The sequence below is a fragment of the Macaca fascicularis genome, chromosome 2, assembly GCF_037993035.2.
Source record: "Macaca fascicularis isolate 582-1 chromosome 2, T2T-MFA8v1.1".
Classification (NCBI taxonomy): Eukaryota; Metazoa; Chordata; class Mammalia; order Primates; family Cercopithecidae; genus Macaca; species Macaca fascicularis.
The window spans coordinates 137,395,929-137,417,050 of record NC_088376.1 but is presented as its reverse complement, the minus strand read 5'-3'; the positions used below and the strand labels follow the sequence as shown (position 1 = coordinate 137,417,050).

Below are 21,122 nucleotides of genomic sequence, written 5' to 3'. Positions count from 1 at the left end.
TGTGGGAGGTAGAGGACCAGTATGTGGTATTCGCATCTTGTGGCTGAAGGACAGATAGGCTGCTAAATATCCTACAGTGCACAAAGTAGCTTCTCACAAAAAATAATTATCCAGCCCAAAATGTTATATGTCAAGAGTGATTGAAAAACCCTGGTTTCATGGGAAGTAGCTCTCTCATCTCTAGTGCCTGGCAGTTAGAAATGCATCATCTGTACCAGGAGGACTGATGCCTGGAGGGATGATCAACTGAAAATCTGGCTGCTGTTATCCATGACAGAGAAGTAGTATATTATGACAAAAAGAGGGAGGAGTTTGCATATAAGTCTTAACTTGAAAGACTGCAATTCTATTGTAATAAATTAACCTAATGAGCCATAGTTTATCAATCTTTAAATTGGGTGGAACCCTACTCAATGTGCCGTGTGGGATTGTTGTGTATGAAAAAATACGAGGTGCGTAAACAAAAGATTGTATTCAAATATAAACAAGTTTTTGTTTTAACAAAAATCACTCTTTTAGGATTTTAATTTTTAAGGCCAGCAACCTCTGGATGCCATGTTTTCTTTACCACAGTCACATATATAATTACATAATATGATTCACTCTAAGATTTCCACTGATCAAATAAATAAATTATATTCACTGGGATTTGCCATAAGACACAGCGTTAGCTGTTTGGGAAATGCACTAGGTTTTTAACGTTTTTCACATTTACAGTAAAAGGAAGAGTGATTTTTTTAAATTAACATACCCTTTCATTCAAATGATACAATATTATGTATCTTAAATGTTCAAATGTTGTTTCAGGATTAACATCCCATGAATTATTAGCAAACATAATTATTTTCTACACATTATTATATTTCATGCAATATTATAGCATTTAAAATAATATGTGCATAATATTATTTTTCCCCAGTTTGGAAGTTCAACCTGACAGTTTGAACATTTTATCATAGCACTTGTTACATGCATATGCATGAGAATATTAATTCAATGCTTAGCCTCTGTTCTCAAAGCTTTTGCTGAGCTTTGTTGAATGCTAGGGTGTGTACCAAGTGCTGTGTCCTAAAGGTTAGCAAGAGAGACAACCCTATTCCTATCTTCGTGGAGCTAACATTTAAAAACATTCTATACCAAATGTTTTCCTTTTATTTAATAAACGCATGATTGAGCTACTTTAAATCTTCACCATAAACTACAAATTTCTGTATAAAGTAATTGTCTCATGATTTAGACTTGCTAGAAAACATAATAGCATGAATTATCCTGTGTGTGGCACACAGTAAGCCAAGTAAATCAAGCACCGACACCCTGAATGTAAAGAGAACTTTTAAAACTGTAAAAATGGGCCTTTACAATTGACAGGAAATTTTGTAAATGATCCACTTCTCCTCTCCTTTCTCGCTTTTCAGCTTCTGCTCCAGATTTTTCAAAGAATCCAATGAAGAAGTTGGTTCAGGTGCAGGTGGGCAGCCTGGTCAGCTTGGATTGTAAACCCAGAGCCTCCCCGAGGGCACGCTCTTCCTGGAAGAAGGGGGACGTGAGCGTGCAGGAGCATGCAAGGTATTCTGATGTCCAGAAAAGCGGCCATTTACTTTCCTCTCACTTTCCATGCTGATGTCAACATAGGTTTTAAATATGAAATGAAACCAAATAGCATTTCAGTAGCGTGGGAGATCTTTAAGAACTAAAATAGTGGCATTTTTTGTTCTTTAATACCTTTGTAAGAGTATTCAGTGTTTTGAAATCGAAACACAGAAAATATATCTAAGTTCTTCCCACGTAGAATACTTTTTTTTTAACAAGAATTTTCTTCCTGAATCACTGGGAAGACTCAACCAGAATGATGAAGGAATGTTGGTCCCAGAAGCAGACCCACATCCCAGGACAAAGAAGAGAAGGATGTATAATAACAGCACATGCCAAAGAAATACAAATATTGCTGTTATCCTGTACTCAAATAATTTTGCACTACTGGTATGTAGTTTAAGCAAAGGCGTCCCTGGTTTCCTGGTTATAATTATAACATTGAGATGAAGAAGCAGGATGGGCTTAGTGAAAAGCACAGATTCTGGAGCTAGACCACCTGGTTTCAAATCTTCATTTTTGCCTTTACTTGCTCAATACTGTGACCTAATCTTCCTGTGCTTCATTCCCTTATTTGTTAGTGGGAATGATAATAGTTCACGCCTAATGTCAAGAATTGTTATGTGGATGAAGTACATAAATATTAATAAAGCACTTAGGTAAACACCTGCCAGAAAGTAAGCGTAAGTATTGGTTATTACTGCTGCTTATCTATTATAAATTTACTATTTATTTATTATTTATTATTACAATTTATTGAGTATTTATTGCCAGGGATTATGCTCAGAGCTTGTGATAAGCAGAATAATTGGCCCCAAAGCATCCCTCTCCTTATCCTGGAAAACTGTTACTGTGTTATATTACATGGCAAAAGGTAATTAAATTTGCAGGTAGAATTAAGGATGGAACTGAAGTCATATCAGTTGACTTTAAAATAAGGAGATTATCCTGGAGTATCTGGGTGGGCCCAAAGTAATCACCTGAGCCCTTAAGAGAGGAAGAGGAAGGTGGAAGGATTGGTCAGAGAGCTGTGATAATCACAGAAGGGGCAGGAGAGACCTGAAGCCTGAGAAAGACCCTGATGAGTGTTGCTGGCTGTGAAGGTGGAGGAAGGAGCCAGCAGTAAAGAAAATAGGGACTTCAGTTCCATGACCACAAGAGGCTGAATTCCACCAGCAACCTGAATGAGCACAAAATGATTCCAGATTCGGAAGGAATGCAGCCCTTCTGAATCTTGATTTTAGCACAGTGAGACATATACTGGACTTCTGACCTCCAGAACTGTAAGAGAACAAATTGATGTTGTTTTAGGCCATCAGGTTTGTGGTCATTTATAACAGCAATAGGAAACTTAACACAGAACACTACGTGAATTATCACCTTGAAATATTTCTGCAGGTAATGAGAAAATGGAAACTTAGCGGAATTAATTTGTCTGAAGTCACATAGCCAGGATTGGGAGCCATTCTGTTTGACTCTGGGACATAACCATTAAGCTTTATCAGAACCACATTTTGTACAGAGAGCCCAGAATCTTGGAGGTGGTCTCAGCCGTTGAAGTCATAGAGTCCAAATTATTACTTTGGAAATGAAAGGAAAACAAACAAACAATAAAACCTTAGGCCAAGAAATGTGGATTTGCTTTTCTAAAATCAGAGCATCAGATGGCACATGACCAGGTTGAACGGCTTTTAGATTATAGGCCCAAAGGTATATTTAGACAAGTTGGTTAGAACAGCACAATCTGTAGTTCCTCCAGTATTTAACCAAAGATACCTTCATTAAAAGGCAGACACAGCAGGATGACAAGATAAAATTGTGAACTGAGTGGTTTGACACAATCCAGCCAAATGCTAGGCTGCACAGAATAGATTTCTAGAACAGGAGGTTAATTAGTGATTTGCAGTTTGATTTTGTAAGCCGGTTTAAACAACTACGGGCTTGTGGCACAAACTAGTTAATTAATTAATTAGTTAACTAATTAATTGGCTATGCTGGAAGTTAACTCTTCATATGGAACTGCTGACATTTTTGTTTTCAAAATTTTTTTAATTGATTCAATAATATACATGAATTAAATAGAGATTATTTCCCGTGGACATCAATGCTTTGTACAATACTAAATCAACTTGTCACACAGTAGCAAATATAGTAGGTAGAGGCTTTTAATCTTAATTTTTAAAGGGGATAAAAGGATTAAGAAATTTAGCTAGCGATACACAAGGAGAGATTTATATCCACATTGTATAGTGATGGTGCTGGTAAAAATGTATAAGTTCCAGGATCTAACCTGGAATTTCTGATTTAGCCACTTAATACTTTAACCTATATTTAATACAAGTATAGATTTGTGGCACAAGCTATTTAATTTTGACTATGCTGGAAGTTAACTCTTCCTTTATAACTGCTGACATTTTTGTGTTCAAAGATTTTTGAACACAATTTAGCGTCATTAGATCAGCTATGTAATACCTCTGAACCTTCGTTTCCTCTTCCATAATATAGAGATAATATATCCTTCCTTACATAGTCACCGTAAAATCAGTATTTAGCCTGATATTTGTACATATACATATACTGATCTCTAAGAATGAGATCATGTTGTAAGTAAAATTTTGAAAGTTAAAGTGGCTGAAAAAGAATTTTTTTGTTTGTTGGTTGGCTGTTCATTGGTTGGTTGGTCACTGTGAAGGCTGACAATCAAGGCTACCTGGACTCTCCATTCAAAAGGAATGCAGGCCCTGCTGTTTTGCTGTCCCATCACTCTCAACTCGTGAAACAAAACCACTGTTTTAACGCCAGCCTCCCAGTGACATCCCAGGCAACATCAAGGAGGAAGGAAGAAGTAAGAATGCACTTCCTTCTGTTTAAGAGTGTTCCCAGAAGTCCTATACAACACTCTTCCTTAGACCATACTAATCAGAAATTCATTCCCTGGCCACATTTAACTGCAAGAGAAACTGGGAAATATAGGTGGTTTGTTTTTGTTTTTGTTTTTGTTATTATTTTTTTTTTTTCTGGATGGGAATGCACCCAATAAAAAAATTGAAAGTGTGTTTTTAAGGAGAGAAAGGAAAATAATTGCTAACCCAGCAGTGTCTCATGGTAATAATAGTTAGTTCTCTGTCCCTTTCAAGCCTCCTGACACTCTGCTTTGTATGATATATTTCTAATATCTCCCCTACAGATCATAAGCTTTCATATATGAAGATATCTGTAAAAAAGAGGGAACATATTTAAAAGAAGGTCCATAGTGTTCCAGTCCTCCTTAGATCTGTGGTTTGAATTTTGTTTTTATCATTTTGAACAGCAAAAATCACTGATGAGCCAGGGCCTTGATGCTTAGGGAGAAGCCTGCTAGAAGCAATTATGGAACAAGTTGCGGACTTGAACCTCCTCCAAGTCCATGGGAAATCAGAGTGGCCACAGCCATCACTTGGCAATGAAAGCCCTGGATCTTTCCCTCTTGACTTGATCTGCAGGCTTCAGCCAAATCAGAAAAACATGTTAAATGGTAGATTTATTGTGGTTGTTAGATCATGGACTGTTACAACTTTTAAAATGCGGATTCAATCTTATTTGAAGGAGAAATGAAGTCATTGGTGCATTCAAGAATGTAAGACAATTTTGGGGGGGGATATTTGTGACAAAATTTGAAATGTATTTGATTTTTAGTTTTTTTAAGAGGCTAATTTGGACTTGTCGGTGAATAAGAAACTTACGATAAAGGTGAAAGCTTTCTCTAGCCTAATCTAAAGGCCATTGGCAGCAAATACTTTTTGATTAAGGTAATATTCTGTATATGTGTCATTCAAGGTCTAAATCAGAAAACAAACAAAGGATTAATACTTTTCTTAAGCACTGAATAAACTGAGGCTGGGTACAGTGGCTCATGCCTGTAACCCCAGCACTTTGGGAGGCCAAGGCGGGCAGATCACCTGAGGTCGGGAGTTCAAGACCAGCCCAACCAACATGGAGAAACCCTGCCTCTACTAAAAATACAAAATTAGCTGGACGTGATGTCACATGCCTATAATCCCAGCTACTTGGGAGGCTTGAACCTGGGAGGCAGAGGTTACGTTGAGCCAAGATCGCGCCACTGCACTCCAGCTGGGCAACAAGAGGGAAACTCCTCCTTCCAAAAAAAAAAGGATTGGATAAACTGATAAATGTGCCTTCTATGTAAATCATATAATAATATGTTTGAATAATCGACCAGGCGCGGTGGCTTGTGCCGTTAATCCCAGCGCTTTGGGAGGCCGAGGCGGGTGGATCACGAGGGTCAGGAGATGAAGACCATTCTGGCTAACACAGTGAAACCCCACCTCTACTAAGAAATACAAAAAAAATTAGCTGGACATGGTGGCGGGCGCCTGTAGTCCCACCTACTCAGGATGCTGAGGCAGGAGAATGATGTGAACCTGGGAGGCAGACCTTGCAGTGAGCTGAGACTCCAGTCTGGGCAACAGAGTGACACTCCGTCTCAAAATATCAGCACAATAACAGCTTTGCAATTATGAATCAGCGGTGATAATGTGGATCTAAGTCAGTGAGACACCTAAATTACAGAATTGCTTTGAAGAAATGAGAGTTGTTTCTTTCAAGTGTGGAGAGCATTTCAAGCTAGAGTAGTAAATGTATTACTGCCCAACAGTGGTCTTCAAAAAGCTGCTCTGAGTAGATAACAAAGGCTTATCCTGCAAAAAGTGATTCCTGGGCTCTCACAGTTAAGTTCACATTTGAAAATACCTTGAGTACCTACTATATGCTAGGCACTAAGTATTTGTTATTTATCAGATACGTCTATGCCATTGTTTTTAGCTTTTCAGGGCACACAGACAGATAACAGGACAGGTACAATAAAACTCAATTGGCAAAGTACAGAGTGTTCAGGGATCACCTGGGAAGGCTCTATTTCCAAATTAGGGATCAGGGCAAGCTCCCTGGAGAAGGTGATATCTGCAGCAGGACTTGAAAGATGATCGGGGTTTTTGTTGGAGAAAAGTGTTCCAGGCAGAAGGGATAGCATGTGCAAAGCTACAGAGGCCAGTCATGGTTTGGGTACTATGTTAGTTCGTTTGGGCTGCTATAACAAAATACTAGATTGGGTAATTTATAAATAATGGAAGTTTATTGCTTACAGTTCTGGAGGCTGGGAAGTCTAAGAACAAGGCACCAGTCTGGTGAGGGCTCACTCTCTGCTGCATAGATGGGGCCCTATTGCTGCATCCTCATATGGTAGAAGGGGCAAGGCAGCTCCATTCAACCTCTTTTTCAAGGGTACTGACCTTATGCCCCTATGTCTTAATCACTTCCCAAAGCCCCCCCTTCTTAATACCATCACAATGAGCATGAGGTTTCACCATGGATTTTGGAGGGACATATTCAGATCATAGCAGGTACTTGATTAACTGATTTTCCAGTGGACCTCCATTTTAAGGTGCCATGACAGAGAGTGGGCAGAGAGAATTGCGCAGTAGAGGTAAGCAGGGGTCTTACTGTCAATGACAGTGTTGTACCTGAATTAAGGAGTTTGGGGTCTATTCCACAAGCAGTGGGAGGCAACAAAATAAAATCAAAGGAGAAGACATACAGGATTAAATTTCTGTTTAAAAAAGAGGACTAGCAGGGTGTGGTGGCTCACGCTTGTAATCGCAGCACTTTGGGAGGCCAAGGCAAGTGGATCACTTGAGGCCAGGAGTTTGAAATCAGCCTGGCCAACATGGTGAAACCGATCTCTACTAAAAACACAAAAATTAGCTGGACATGGTGTCTCACTTCTGAAATCACAGTTACTGGGGAGACTGAGGCATGAGAATTGCTTGAACCCAGGAGGTGGAGGTTGCAGTGAACCGAGACCTTGCCACTGCACTCCAGCCTGGGCAACAGAGTGAGAACCTATCTCAAAACAAACAAGAAAAAAAAAAAAAAAACACTGGTACCAGCAGATGGGTTGAAGTGGTACCAAGACTGAAGGCCAAAATTCCTAATTAGCAGCAATCCACCAATCTGAGCAAAACAGTATTACAGCCTGAACTAAGAAATGACAGTGGGAATGAAGGGAAGCCTTGAGGAGTTTGAGAAAATATTCCATCAACAAGACCTGTTGATTAGAGGCATGATTTGAAGAGAAGACGGGAGTCAAGGATAAATCCTAGATTTCCGGGTTAGGAATCAGGGAGCATGAGAGACCCATTCAGTGTGACAGGGAACCTTATAGAAATGGCAGAAATGAGGGCAAATAGGATAAGTTCAGTTTGAGATTGGTTGAGTTTGAAGTACCTACTGAAAAACCAGCTGGGTATATCTGTGCATACAAAGGTTGACTGAATCTGGAACTTAGGAGAAAGACTCAGGATATAGAATAGCAATTTATGTGTCGTGAGCTTGGAGATGGTAACTGAGCCATTGTAGTGGATACAATTTTCTAGGAAGGATAGATGTCATTAAATGGTAGAGGCTGTACAGCCTGCCTCTGAAACTCTTGTACATGCAAGTTATGAGTAAAGAGAACTGTGTTACGGTCTCAGTTAGTGATTTAGTGATTGATTTATTAAGTAAGTGTCAAGTCACCTGGTGCTCAACTATTCTAAACTTCATAATTACTGGCATTCAGTATTGAGTAAAGGTTTTTATTTTTCTTATTTTGGCTTTTTTTGTTTGCTTTATATTGGTATTATCCAATCCAATATTGGGTAAAGTTATTCTGCTTTTTTTCTCCCTGCAGCAAGAAACATTTTTGAATAAACAAAAATTTCCTGCCCTTTTCCAGTATTCAATAGTATTTCACCAGGTGTCAATGTTTTTTGCTCTTTCATTCATTCATTCACTTAAATCCACCTATTTCCAAAAAAGACAAATCAAAACTGTATGTTTTGTCTCTTTTAAGGAAACTAACATTGAAAAAGACCCTTGAGAATATGAACAGGCATGGTTTGTGAGAAAGAGCCAGTTGGCATATTTTAAAAATTGTTTAACTTATCTCTATCACTTAGTGGTATTTAAAACATAGTAGCTAATTAGTTTTTTAAATGGAGTCCTTCATTTGAATGCTATTGCTTATAATAGTAAATATTTTATTGCAATAACCTCAGTCAGAAGAAAGTAAAAGAATGGCTCATTGCTTCTAATTAATACATTAAAATTATTTCAGATGTTTTATGCAACATTTAATGCTATCAAAAATTAAATGCCTTTTAGAGAAAGAGTAAAGTTTTTTTTTTTTTTTCCAAATTTGAATAACTATAATCTGGGCAATGTTTTTCAAAGGTATTACCCAATCTTAATGTATTTCCTGCACATAGATAAAAGCTGGCATTAAAATGCAATAAGCATTATATGCTCTATTATTCAATTTATGTGACATTTTTGAAAAAGGAGCAGTTTTAGGGGAAAAAACAGTGATCACTGCTTGCCAGAGGCTGGGAGTGGGTATAGAAGTTGACTCTCAGGGACATAGAAGGATTTTTGGGGTGAGGGACCTGCTATAGCTCATGATTGTGAGAGATGACATGACTGCATTCATCTGTTAAAATGCACAGAACTGTGCATCTGAAAAAGGTGTTTCCGAGACCAGCTTGGTCGGGAGACGCTAACCCAGCAGTGCTAGAGGAATTAAAGACACACACACAGAAATATAGAGGTGTGAAGTGGGAAATATCAGGGGTCTCACAGCCTTCAGAGCTGAGAGCCCCAAACAGAGATTTACCAGTGTATTTATTAACAGCAAACCAGTCATTAGCATTGTTTCTGTAGATATATGATTAACTAAAAGTATCCCTTACGGGAAATGAAGGGATGGGCGGAATTAAAGGAATGGGTTGGGCTAGTTAACTGCAGCAGGAGCATGTCCCTAAGGCACAGATCACTCATGCTATTGTTTGTGGCTTAAGAATGCCTTTAAGTGGTTTTTCCCCCTGGGCAGGCCAGGTATTCCTTGCCCTCATACCCTTAAACCCACAACCTTCCACCTTAGGCGTTAGGGCCATTATGAACATGTTACAGTGCGGCAGAGATTTTGTTTATGGCCCGTTTTGGGGCCAGTTTATGGCCGGATTTCAGGGAGCCTGCTCCCAACAAGGCGTATCATACTGTATTTAAATTATGCCTTAATTGTAAAAGCTATATGCAATTTTACATTCATCTCCACCCTGATCAAGTAGTTTCATATAGGAGTTTAAAAGCTCAAGAAATGCTCTTAACTGGTCACCTTTGCCATTTATGAAATACTGAGTCATGTGATGATGGTATTTACAAGCAGAATCTAAACTTTTGCAAACAACCAGGATGATTCTTTCAGAGCCAAGACCTCTTAGCATTTCTGTCATTGCCACTCCTAGTGGCCACAGCCTCACTTTGATAAAGATGTGTCTAGAAACGCTGTCACTATCCAACAGATCTGTTTTAGGTGGCACTTCCCCTTGGCTCAGGCTTTTAAATGAAGAACAGGGATTCATTTGCCAAAGGAATGTGTCTGTCTTCATCTCTTCCCCCTTCCCTTACACTACCTGGCTCCTCTCCTCACAGTGTAGTCCACTTTTCTTCATACTGTTCAAAATGCTGCTCCCATCTCTCTCAGCCTTCCACTGTCCCCTTCATCCAAAAAGTCTGACTTTATTTTAATCTTCCCCTTCATCCATGGTCTACCCATCAAAACAATTGTTCCCTCACAACTGCCAGGGAGGTGTGTAAGCTCAGTGAGTTTCAGTGAATCTACCCTCAGATACAGAGCTGAGATCTCAGTGAGTCTTTGGCTCCTGTATCTTACTTTAATCTCTAACTGTTGAACCTTGAAGCACAGGGATAATTTTATTTCATATGTGGATGCCATCACTTTTAACAACCAGATAGATTGATGTCCCCGCCTCCTGCCTGGAAGGAAGGTACTCCATGTTGTTTACTAATTTATCGTATTGTTATTTTTCACTGGGTATTATGTCCATCTCTGGGAATACATAGATGAATAAGAGACATCAAGGAGCCATCAAAAAGTCCACAGTCTGTTGAGAATGTGGATAACTAAACCATCAGTTACAGTGGGATAGACTATATGATTAAGGTGACCATGGAAGTTATTCTACAAACTGGGACATTTTAGAAGGGAAAGGGGGCACTGTTAGTAATTACCTCCAAGACAACACATGTAAACAAGGACGGGCTGAGCATACTGGACATTGCCATCTGCCTCTAGTGAAGGTGTTTATAGAGACTGTTGCCAACTGGTCTTTTAAACCCGTAAGAATCACAGAGAAGAGATGCTGTCTCAGCCCTGGGAAGCAGAAGAACAGCTCCATCAGTGCAGACATCTCAAAGGAAGGGATGTAAAATGCAGCAAAGCAAAAGAGTGGGGAACATGCTGTCCAAACAGAAAGGATTGCACAGGCAAGAAGCAAAACTGGTTATTTATTCGTTTATTCCAGTTGTGTCAGTGGCAAAGTTCACATATGATCATGAAAATAAGAAAGCCTGGCTTGAGTTCTTCCACAGATAGAAAACCATTCCTCTTCTTCAAAGGAGGTAAACATTGGAGGCAGATCTCTTCTCTTAAAGGGATGATTGAGATGTCTGGGTAAATAAGCAAGAGTTCTAGAGAGCAGAGAGCAGCTGCCTTCCTGACCTGGCTTCCCCAACCCATACCTCCATTTCTCATATGCTTTCAGCTGGAAAAAGAAAAGGAATGAGGCCCTTTGCCAATAACCCCCATACTCTATGAGAAGATTAAGCTGATTTCAGAGCAAAGATAATCAGGAGATGAGTCAATGAAATCCCAGAGTTTGGGTTAGGGATGGGGCTCATGGTGTGATAAGCACCTCCTGTCTCCAATACCCTACCCTCCACCACCAGCACATACCTACAGATCTTCCCCTATAACCCCCAGACAGCTTCCGTTTCTGTGTGGGTATTTGTATCATTATTTACATGAATTATTTATGCCTAATTGGCATGCAGTATACAAATTGCTGTGTGCATTATTCACTGTGTCAGATGAAGTTAAATGTATGTTTTATTTGCTCCTTTAATTTTAGCGTATGGAAAGGGCAAAACATGGAAGTCAGAAAGATGTGGGTCAGATCTTGGCTGTGTCACTTGCCACCTATGGGGTGTTAGACAAGTTACATAATTCCTGAGCCTTGGCTTCCTTACTGGAAAATGAGGCCAGGAATCCTTAAACAGAGTTAGTCAGCCTCGTAGGTGGCATTTGTGTGGCACACGCTCTTAGTGAGGGATGAGTTAAAGAAATTGGTTTCCCTGATAGGCATAGAAACCCAAGGTTTCCTGTGGACAAATTATTTCCAACTTTGTCCCTGCCTCATTTCTCTCACATTCTGGGGGACCCCCCTTTTAAAATCTCAGTGGATTGCAAAGATTGAAATAATGTGTGTAAATTATCTGCTATAATGACTTCTCTGTAGATGCTCAGAAAAAGGTTTCTGATGCTGTTAATATGACTTTCATGTATTTATCTACTTATGTATTTACTTACTTAATTGTAGGTTCAGAGGGCAAATGTGCAGGTTTTTTACAAGGGCACAGTGTGTAGTGCTGGGGTTTGGGCCTCTATTGAACGCATCACCCAGATATAGTGAACATGCCCTATGAAAGCATGGTTTTTCAATCCTGGTGTCCCTGCTTTCCTCCTCACTTCTGGAGTTCCCAAGATCTGTTGTTTCCATATTTATGTCGGTGTGTACCCACTGTTTAGCTCCCACTTTATAAGGTCGAACGTGTGGTTTTTGATTTTGTGTTTCTATGTTAATTTCCTTACAATAATGGCCTCCATCTGCATCCTTGTGGCTGCAAATGACATGATTTCATTCTGTTTTATGACTGCATAATATTCCATTCTTCATATGTACCGTATTTTCTTTATCCAATACACTGTTCATGGGCAACTAGGTTGATTCCATGACTTTACTCTTGGGAATAGTGCTGTGATAAACATAGGAGTACAGGTGGTTTTTTATTAGAATGATTTATTTTCCATTGGGTAGATACCCAGTAGTGGGATTGCTGAGTTGGATGGTAGTTATGTTGTTAGTTCTTTGAAAATTCTCCATGCTGTTTTCCATAAGAATTGAACTAATTTACATTCCCACTAACAGTATATATGTTCCCTTTTCTGTGTACCCTCGCCAACGTCTGCTATGTCTTGACTTTCTAATATAGCCATTCTGACTGGTGTGAGATGGTATCTCATTGTGGTTTTAATTTGAATTTCTCTGAGAATTAGTGATGTTGAGCATTTTTTCATGTTTGTTTACTGCTTGTATGTCTTCTTTATTATTTCTTAACTGTTTTCATCATGTTGCTCAGATGCCTTAAGAGTAATAAGTCTGAGCTGAAAAGAAAGGTAAGTACAGACCTTTCTTTTTTAGAACAATCAACTGAATTCCACATTATTTAAACCTTCTTAAGTAAATTCCACCCAAATATTATTTTAAACAGATTGCTGACACATGGTCTGTAAAATCATGTCAACTAAATTTTGCAGATAACCCTGCAGTTCTTAGATCCGTATTTCAAATTTGCTCTTTATGGATTATAGAAGTTAAGGCCACCTTAAAATCTATTTTGTCAGTGTTGTGATTTTGATAGGGGAATGTAGGTTAATGAATCTGAATGTGCTGGGGATTTGAATCTACTTCAAGCCAGTTCATTGTTAGAACTGGATAAATAATTCATATCCTTGCTCAATATAAATGTATTATTCACAGGAAGTAACTACCTATACCGTATTCTTTTGGTCATACAGCATTTCTCACTCAGGCCCAAAAATCCCACATGCATTTAACCATAGACCAATCTCTGTTCTGTTTCCCTGCTCTCACTTGAAATTCAAAGAAAAAAATATTAACACAATCATAGAAATGCCCGATATCATTACATGGTACTTTTGCATTTTTTCTTTTAATATTTTTAAGATGGGGGGAAAAAGGAGCTTTCTCTAGAAGTGAGAATATTGACTGTTTTAACAAAATCAAGATGCAGTACAAGAGTTCATATATCATTACCTTTTGAATAATATTGAAAAGAAAGGAGAAGAGAAAGAAGCAGCATTCTCCTTGCATTCTGTATTTGTAGTCTTGCAGTTTTCTCTGGCTGGAATATCTTCTCCTCTCAACCTAGAAAACCCTTACGTATCAGTGAAGGTCCAGCTTTATTGTTACTTGCTATGAGAAGCCTTTCTGGAGCTGAATAGGCAAGATAATTGATCTTTCTTCTGTTTTACCCTTTTGGTTTCTTTATATATTCAGTAGTATCACTTAACACAGTGTATTATGTCTGTTTGTGTAGAAGACCATCTCACCTGTATTCTTGCAAAGCCTTCACCTTATCCCTCTTTGTACCCTCAGCCTCTGCTCTGTACATCTTTGTTCATTTCAACTTCCATTTATTCATCAAATATTTATCTAACATCTTCTGTTCCCATTAACTTTTGCTGCATAACAAATCACTCTAAAACTTTTTTTTCTTTTTTTGAGAGACAGGGTCTCACTGTGTCATCCAGACTGGAGTACAATGGCATGCATGATCATAAGTCATTGCAGCCTCCAACTTCTGGGCTCATGTGTGTCTCCTGCCTCAGCCTCCAGAGTGACTGGGACTACAGGCATGCGCCACCACACCTTGCTAATTTATATACACACACACACACACACACACACACACACACACACATATATATATATATATATATATATATATTTTAGAGATGGGGTCTCAGTGTGTTACCCAGGCTAGTCTTAAACTCCTGGCCCCAAGCAATCCTCCTACTTCTGCCTCCTAAAGTTCTAAGATTACAGGCATGAGCACCATGTGCCCTGCTAAAACATTGTAATGGTGTAAAGCAACAATCATTTTATCATCTCTCAAAGTTTCCATGGGTCAGACATTCCGGCAGAGATTGGTTGACAAGGCAGTATTTGCTTGGTGTGTCTCTTGTGGCTGCAGTGGGATAGGGGCTGGAGACAGCAGCTGGAAGATAGGTGTACATTATACTCTCTCCTCTCATGAAGCTCAAGGCCTCTGCTTGTGGTCTCTCCACATGGGCGAGTATGGGCTTCCTATGCTATCATGGCCTCAGCGAGAGTCATAATGCCTACCTAGGGCAGCTAAAGGCATTAAGAGTGAATGTTCAGGCTAGCAAGGTGGAAGCTGAATTGCCTAGGCTCTGAAGACACCATCACTCTCACTGCATTCCACTGGTGACCAGTGAGTCACAAGCTATCCAAATTCAAAGGGAGAGAAGTTAGACTTTACTTTTTTCCCCTTGATTTTATTAAGGTAAACTTGACAAGTAAAAATTACATATATTTAAGGAGCACGAGGTAATATTTTGATATATGTATACACTGTGAAGTCAGTACCACAATCAAGCTAATTAACATATCATATCTATCACCCCACATAGTTACCATTTGTGTGTGTGTGTGTGTGTGTGTTGAGAATACTTAAGATCAGCACTCTTAGCAATTTCAAGTACATAATACAGTGCAATTAACTATAATTCCCATGCTGTATACTAGAGCTCCAGAGCTTACTCAGTCTGCATAATGGAACCTTTGTCCTTTGACCAGCATTTCTCCATCTCCCCCGTCCTCCAGCTCCAGGGAATCACCATTCTACTTTTTTTTTTTTCAACTGTAAAACATTCTACATATAAGTGAGATCATACAGTATTTTCCTTTCTATGTCTGGTTTACTTCATTTCACATAATGTCCTCTAGGTTCATCCATGTTGTGACAAATAGCAGAATCTCCTTCTTTTGTAAGGCTGAATAATATTCTGTTTACATATGTACCACATTTTCTTTAGTCATCCATCAATGAGCCTTTTAATGGGAGAGTGGCAAGGATTTAGTGGGGCAAGAGGGTTGAGAAATACTGTGTTCACCTTTTGGAAATGCAATCTGGAACACCTACCACGTGCCCTGCCATGTGTAAGACTCTGAAGATACCACAGTGAATTAAGACGGACATGGTCTCTTCTTCATGGAGCTTGCATAAGGAACAGAAAGAATATAAATAAGTGGAAAAGATAATTTTTTTTTTTAGCCATAAAGAAAAAGAAAGTATCATTATATGGTACATTTCAAGAAAGGCCTTGTGGGGTGGGCTCAGTGGCTCACACCTATAATCCTAGCACTTTGGGAGACCAAGGCAGGAGGATCATTTGAGGCCAGGAGTTCAAGGCCAGCTTGGGCAACAGAGTGACACTCATTTTGCAAAAAGTGTAAAAAATTACCCAGGCATGGTGGTGCACACTGGTAGTTTCAGCTATTTAGGAGGCTGAGGCAGAAGGATGGCTTGAACCCATGAATTGGAGGTTGCAGTGAGCTGTGATCATGCTGCTGTACTCCAACCTGGATGACAGAACGAGATGGAGATTTGATTTAGGGTCACAGTAGTGGAAACTGAGAAAAAAAGACTGTGTATTCTTGAGGTAGATCTGGATGAATTTGTACTTATGACATAATATTTCCTACCTAATGATCACATTTTATGTTTGTTGTACATGAATTATACAGCTCCCAACTTGACCTTTAGACTGTGTCTAAAGGATTAGGAATAATTCTTACTCATACTTGTATTTTCCAAAACACTTACTGCATTTTAAGTACTCCACAAATATTTGTTGAAGTGCATGTCACTCTTTCTTGGACAGCTTCCCATGTCTTAAAAGTACTTATAATTTTCCAATTTAATTTATTGCAACTATTTCTTAGAAATGTAAAAAATTGATTTTTTTAATAGATTTCTACTTGAGGCTTTCTATTAAAAAATATGGAGTGTGCTATATTTTAGTATGTTCTTCCTCCTCCCTGAAGCCCTTCATGGAAACAGGTGAGTGGATGGATAGATGATAGATGGATGGTTAGATGGATGGATGTCAAATGAGATGTCCAGTGAAGCACCGTTTCCCTTACACTTCTGTGAAAGAGAAATGAAAATGCAGATTGGTAATGATGATTTCTGCCTCCTGTATTCTGATCCCTGGAGAGGACTTACTCATAATTTATGATCTGTTATACAAAGTCTGTAGAATTGTTACACTGAGGTGAATTTCTCTGCCTTTCTCAGAACAATTCATTCTTTACTTTGACCCATTTTCCACTTCGTGATCTTACTTGTGTATTTTACAATTGTGTCTTAATGCAGATTTCATTGCTAGAGTAGTATTTATGGGAAGATGAGAGTATCTGAACCTTTTTGAGTCTGAAATTCTAAAAAATATATATAATTGAGGTGAAATATATAAATATCCTGTTTTGGAAAAGAAGAGATTATTTTCTAACCTTTTACATTCAAATACTAAATAAAGAAACACCTTTAGCTTAAAGATTATTTTAAACACATTTTTTCCTAGTATTTATGAATTTACTTGAGAAAATAATAGTATTTCAAAGTTTAGTAAAATCTTGTTTTTTTAGTTTAGATAATTCTATTTTATAAACTTATACTTTATTGTATTTTTTATTTATTACTCTAGCCTACTTTTAATAACTTTATATCTTCTAGTCTATTTCATTTATTTATATCATGTCATATTTCACAAAGAATTTGAGACAGTTTATCAAGTAATATACAAAGTGAACGCTGAGGAGAAAAAATATGCCAGTGTTCCAGTTGCCTAGAATTTAAGTTTCTTAAGAACAGCATAAATCCTCACCAGGGAATCTTTACTGCTTATGACAGAGCCAGGTCTGTGTTGTAAATTTAATAAATATTTGTGGAATGAATGTATGAAGTTAGTTTACAAAATATATACCAACTTAGTTGAGATCCACAATTTTCGCTGAGAGCTTTGTGGTAACAAATGAACAGAGAAAAATACTGTTAATTAACAATCCACAGCATCTGTAAGATGAAATAAAACCGTTTGATAAGGAGATACACAACTCTTCCTGGCCAAGAAATGTTATGTGTGTGTGTCCAAATCCAGTGGATGCCCACAGAGAGAACACTGAGTAATGCAGTACTTATACTCCTCGTACTTAAAGTAAAATACAATCAATTTTAAAAGTTAATTCTTTTACTGTTCACAACTTAAGGGTAACTTTGAATATTAACACTCAAGACTCTTGAGGAATACATAGGCCACATTTCTTTTAGCTGACTTTCCATGAATATTATTTCTCACCATATGTCATTATTTCTCACGTATGTTTGTAGATGTTTGGAGTAGATGTTATTTCAAGGTTATGCTCAGGATCAAGAACCTGAGATACAGAGAAGGTGCTGCAGTGCAAATGAAGAGTCAGATACTTAAATGAGTCCTTTGAACTAGCACTAAAGTTTTGTTACCTTATGAAAGGTGTGTTGGCCCACCAGAACCTGCACTTGACTAGTTGGTGATAAACTGTCTGTTTGGAGGAGGGACAAGAATGTTCAGGTTGTCAGGACTGAGATGTTACTGGGAAAGCAAATTGAAGCCCTCTCTATTGCATGAACAAATGTGTGACTCAAGACCCAGGTTCTTCAGCAACATTATCGTTTTGTTGTACTGCTAGATAATTTGTAAGGAACCCATCATCAAATGTACACAGTCATCATAAAAGGAAACGTCAATGAAGCACTTCTAGAAAGGCTAGCACTGAAGCCGCTAAGACAAAGAGGTTGCAACCCTACTTCTACGTCATTGGATGAATCGAATTGCTAGCAGAGGTTCTTAATCTGAGGCCATGTATCTTAGATGATCTGATCCCCTCCTCAGTTGTGTGAAAACTGTTATTGTTTTGTTTTGTTTTGTTTTGTTTTTGTGTATGTGTATACATATGTTCTATAGAGAGGTTTCCCAGATTTTCAAGTACTCAAAGAACCTTGTGTCCTAGAAAGGTTAAAAACACTGTGTAATGGCCGGGTGCGGTGGCTCACGCCTGTAATCCCAGCACTTTGGGAGGCCGAGGCGGGCGATCACGAGGTCAGGAGATCGACCTCACACAGTGAAACCCCATCTGTACTAAAAATACAAAAAAAATTAGGCGGGTGCGGTGTCGGGCTCCTGTAGTCCCAGCTACTCAGGAGACTGAGGCAGGAGAATGGAGTGAACCCAGGAGGCGGAGCTTGAGGTGAGCCAAGATTGCGCCACTGCACTCTAGCCTGGGGGACAGAGCGAGACTCTGTCTCAAAAAAAAACAAAACAAAACAAAAAAAACACTGTGTAAGGTTGTAAATGAACCACTTAAATATTGATGGATATTAATAAAAGCGGATGACTTTGGAATTGGGATAAAAGGGCAAAACTATTATATCTTGCAAGAACTCAACAGCAGGGCAGGGTGTTAGTTGGACCACTCTTGATCTGTGATAAAACCTTGTCCTCTCTACATAGAAGATTATTTCTGAACTCTGCATATTTGTTGAGACGACAAATATTTATCAAAAAAAACTACTATATACAAAGCACCAACATTTCATAATTTGTATCCTTTAAGGGTTTGTGAACTCTAGCTGAGAATTAAGGATATTACAAACAGTTATTAGCTAAGATGCACAACCTAACTTAAGAATGTATAGGAAACTGGCTCCAGAAATCTTGGCAGCAAGCATTGTACCATCTTGTTGGGGCAAGTGCTGGGCTGAGTGAACTAATGATTATTTTTGTCTTTTTTGTTGTAAATCAGAGTCTGAAGAGGGAGAGTCTAGTGGACATAGCTTAGAACATTTTCTCTCAAAGTGCAGTCCCTATATCAGCAGCACCAGTATCACCTGACAATGTGTTAAAAATGCAAATCCTTATGCCCCATCCCAGACCTAATCTGATGGTGGGCCCACTAGATAACTGGTACACAGTAAAGTTTGAAAAATACTGACTTATATGTCTAGCCCATGGCTAGGACAGGACAAAGCACCATGATTCATAGCCCTACCAAGACTGCATTCAATAGGGTCAGAGAATTCCTCGAGGAAAATCAATGTTAGTTGCCAAAGAATGAGGAATCCATTCTGGACAGCCAAATAATATTCAGCACCCTCTACATACCTTGAGATGATGAAATTCCCCTTATGCACAAAATGCAGGTATCTTGCACTTTGACATTAGTGTGGAATGACTTCCATTCCAGGACTTCTAATTCTGTAAGTAGAAGGACAATCATTGGAGGAACATTTGGATCTTTCTGTAATGACTCCCCAGAGAAAGTGTCTGTCTCCTAAATTTCTGTAGAAGACCCTGACACTCTAGCTCAACTTTTCCCCTTCTTTCTCTATGGTGTTTGCTGCACATAGAGAGTGGATGTATTTTGCTGTTCTCTTTACCATGCAATAATGGTGCTTGCCCTTATGGGGAAGGCCTGAGGTTGTCTGCCTGTGCCAGGAAGGTTAAGCCTGCCTAATTCTGGAGTGAAATAGGTTAAGCCTGCCTAATTCTGGAGTGAAATATCAGGAAACCATTGTTGCTCATCTAAGCAGTTTTGTATCAGCTTTATCTGTAGTACAACTAATAAAGCCAACATTTTTATTTTCCCTGATTAGACTCGTATACCTCTCTCTGAGGTAGAAGAATAGTGCCAAGTATGAGGGGCCTTTGAACCTTAATAGTTATCCCCTTTGAAATTTTCTTTTAATACATAAGACATCAAATAATCATTTGTCTCATTTGTCTGTTTTCCTTTGTTTGTGTTATTACTTCGTGCATCTGAGTATTTCTAAGTTTTCCAAAGACTCCTTTGAATAAGAATGCAAATGTTTCAGATGGGAGTATTGCCCGGGCCTTATGAATTACTTAGATGATAGTTGTATATAATCATTTAGACTGGAAATCCCCTTATAGGGGTTTTTTTCTTCTATAGGTTTGAGTCCATTTTAGTAGGAAAAACTATTCAGTCATTGTCATAAAAGTGATTTTAGCTCTAAATATACTTGTCATGTTAATATGCATTTAGAAACATTTTGTTTGTTTGTTTTTGTTTTTGAGACGGAGTCTGGCTCTGTCGCCCAGGCTGGAGTGCAGTGGCCAGATCTCAGCTCACTGCAAGCTCCTCCTCCCGGGTTTATGCCATTCTTCTGCCTCAGCCTCCCGAGTAGCTGGGACTACAGGCGCCCGCCACCTCGCCCAGCTAGTTTTTTGTATTTTTTTTAGTAGAGACGGGGTTTCACCGTGTTGGCCAGGATGGTCTCAATCTCCTGACCTTGTGATCCGCCCGTCTCGGCCTCCCAAAGTGCTGGGATTACAGGCTTGAGCCACTGCGCCTGGCCAGAAACATTTTATAAAAGTGAAAATGTTCCTTTATTATTGACTTTCCACTTATGAATATGTGGACCTGTTAAATGATATGAATTCATTATCTTTCTCTAGGTTCTAGAGTGGAGCCAAGGTTCATCTTCTCTAGGTGTCTGTTCCATAGAATGTGTGTGTTCAACAAAATCACAGAGCTGCTTGTTATTAGCCTGGTACTTACTCAAAGTTAGGATAATTAACTGCTGATCTCCTCTGTTCTGCTACTCCTTTCCTCGGAAATTTCCTAACCAATAAATCACTAGACTAACACTGTTGAATTTATAACACGAAAGCCCAAAATAGGATAGGTAGA

General features: G+C 38.8%; 1 protein-coding gene across 3 annotated transcripts in view; it reads left to right on the top strand.

The window, feature by feature from the left end:
- Nucleotides 1-21,122, top strand: part of CNTN3 (contactin 3) — a 339,006-nt gene that overhangs the window by 241,899 nt on the left and 75,985 nt on the right. For all 3 annotated transcript variants that reach the window (XM_005547627.5, XM_015446200.3, XM_065538896.1), the window contains exon 11: nucleotides 1,416-1,566. In XM_005547627.5, the coding sequence (XP_005547684.3) occupies nucleotides 1,416-1,566 (151 nt within the window). The remainder of the gene's footprint in view (nucleotides 1-1,415; nucleotides 1,567-21,122) is intronic.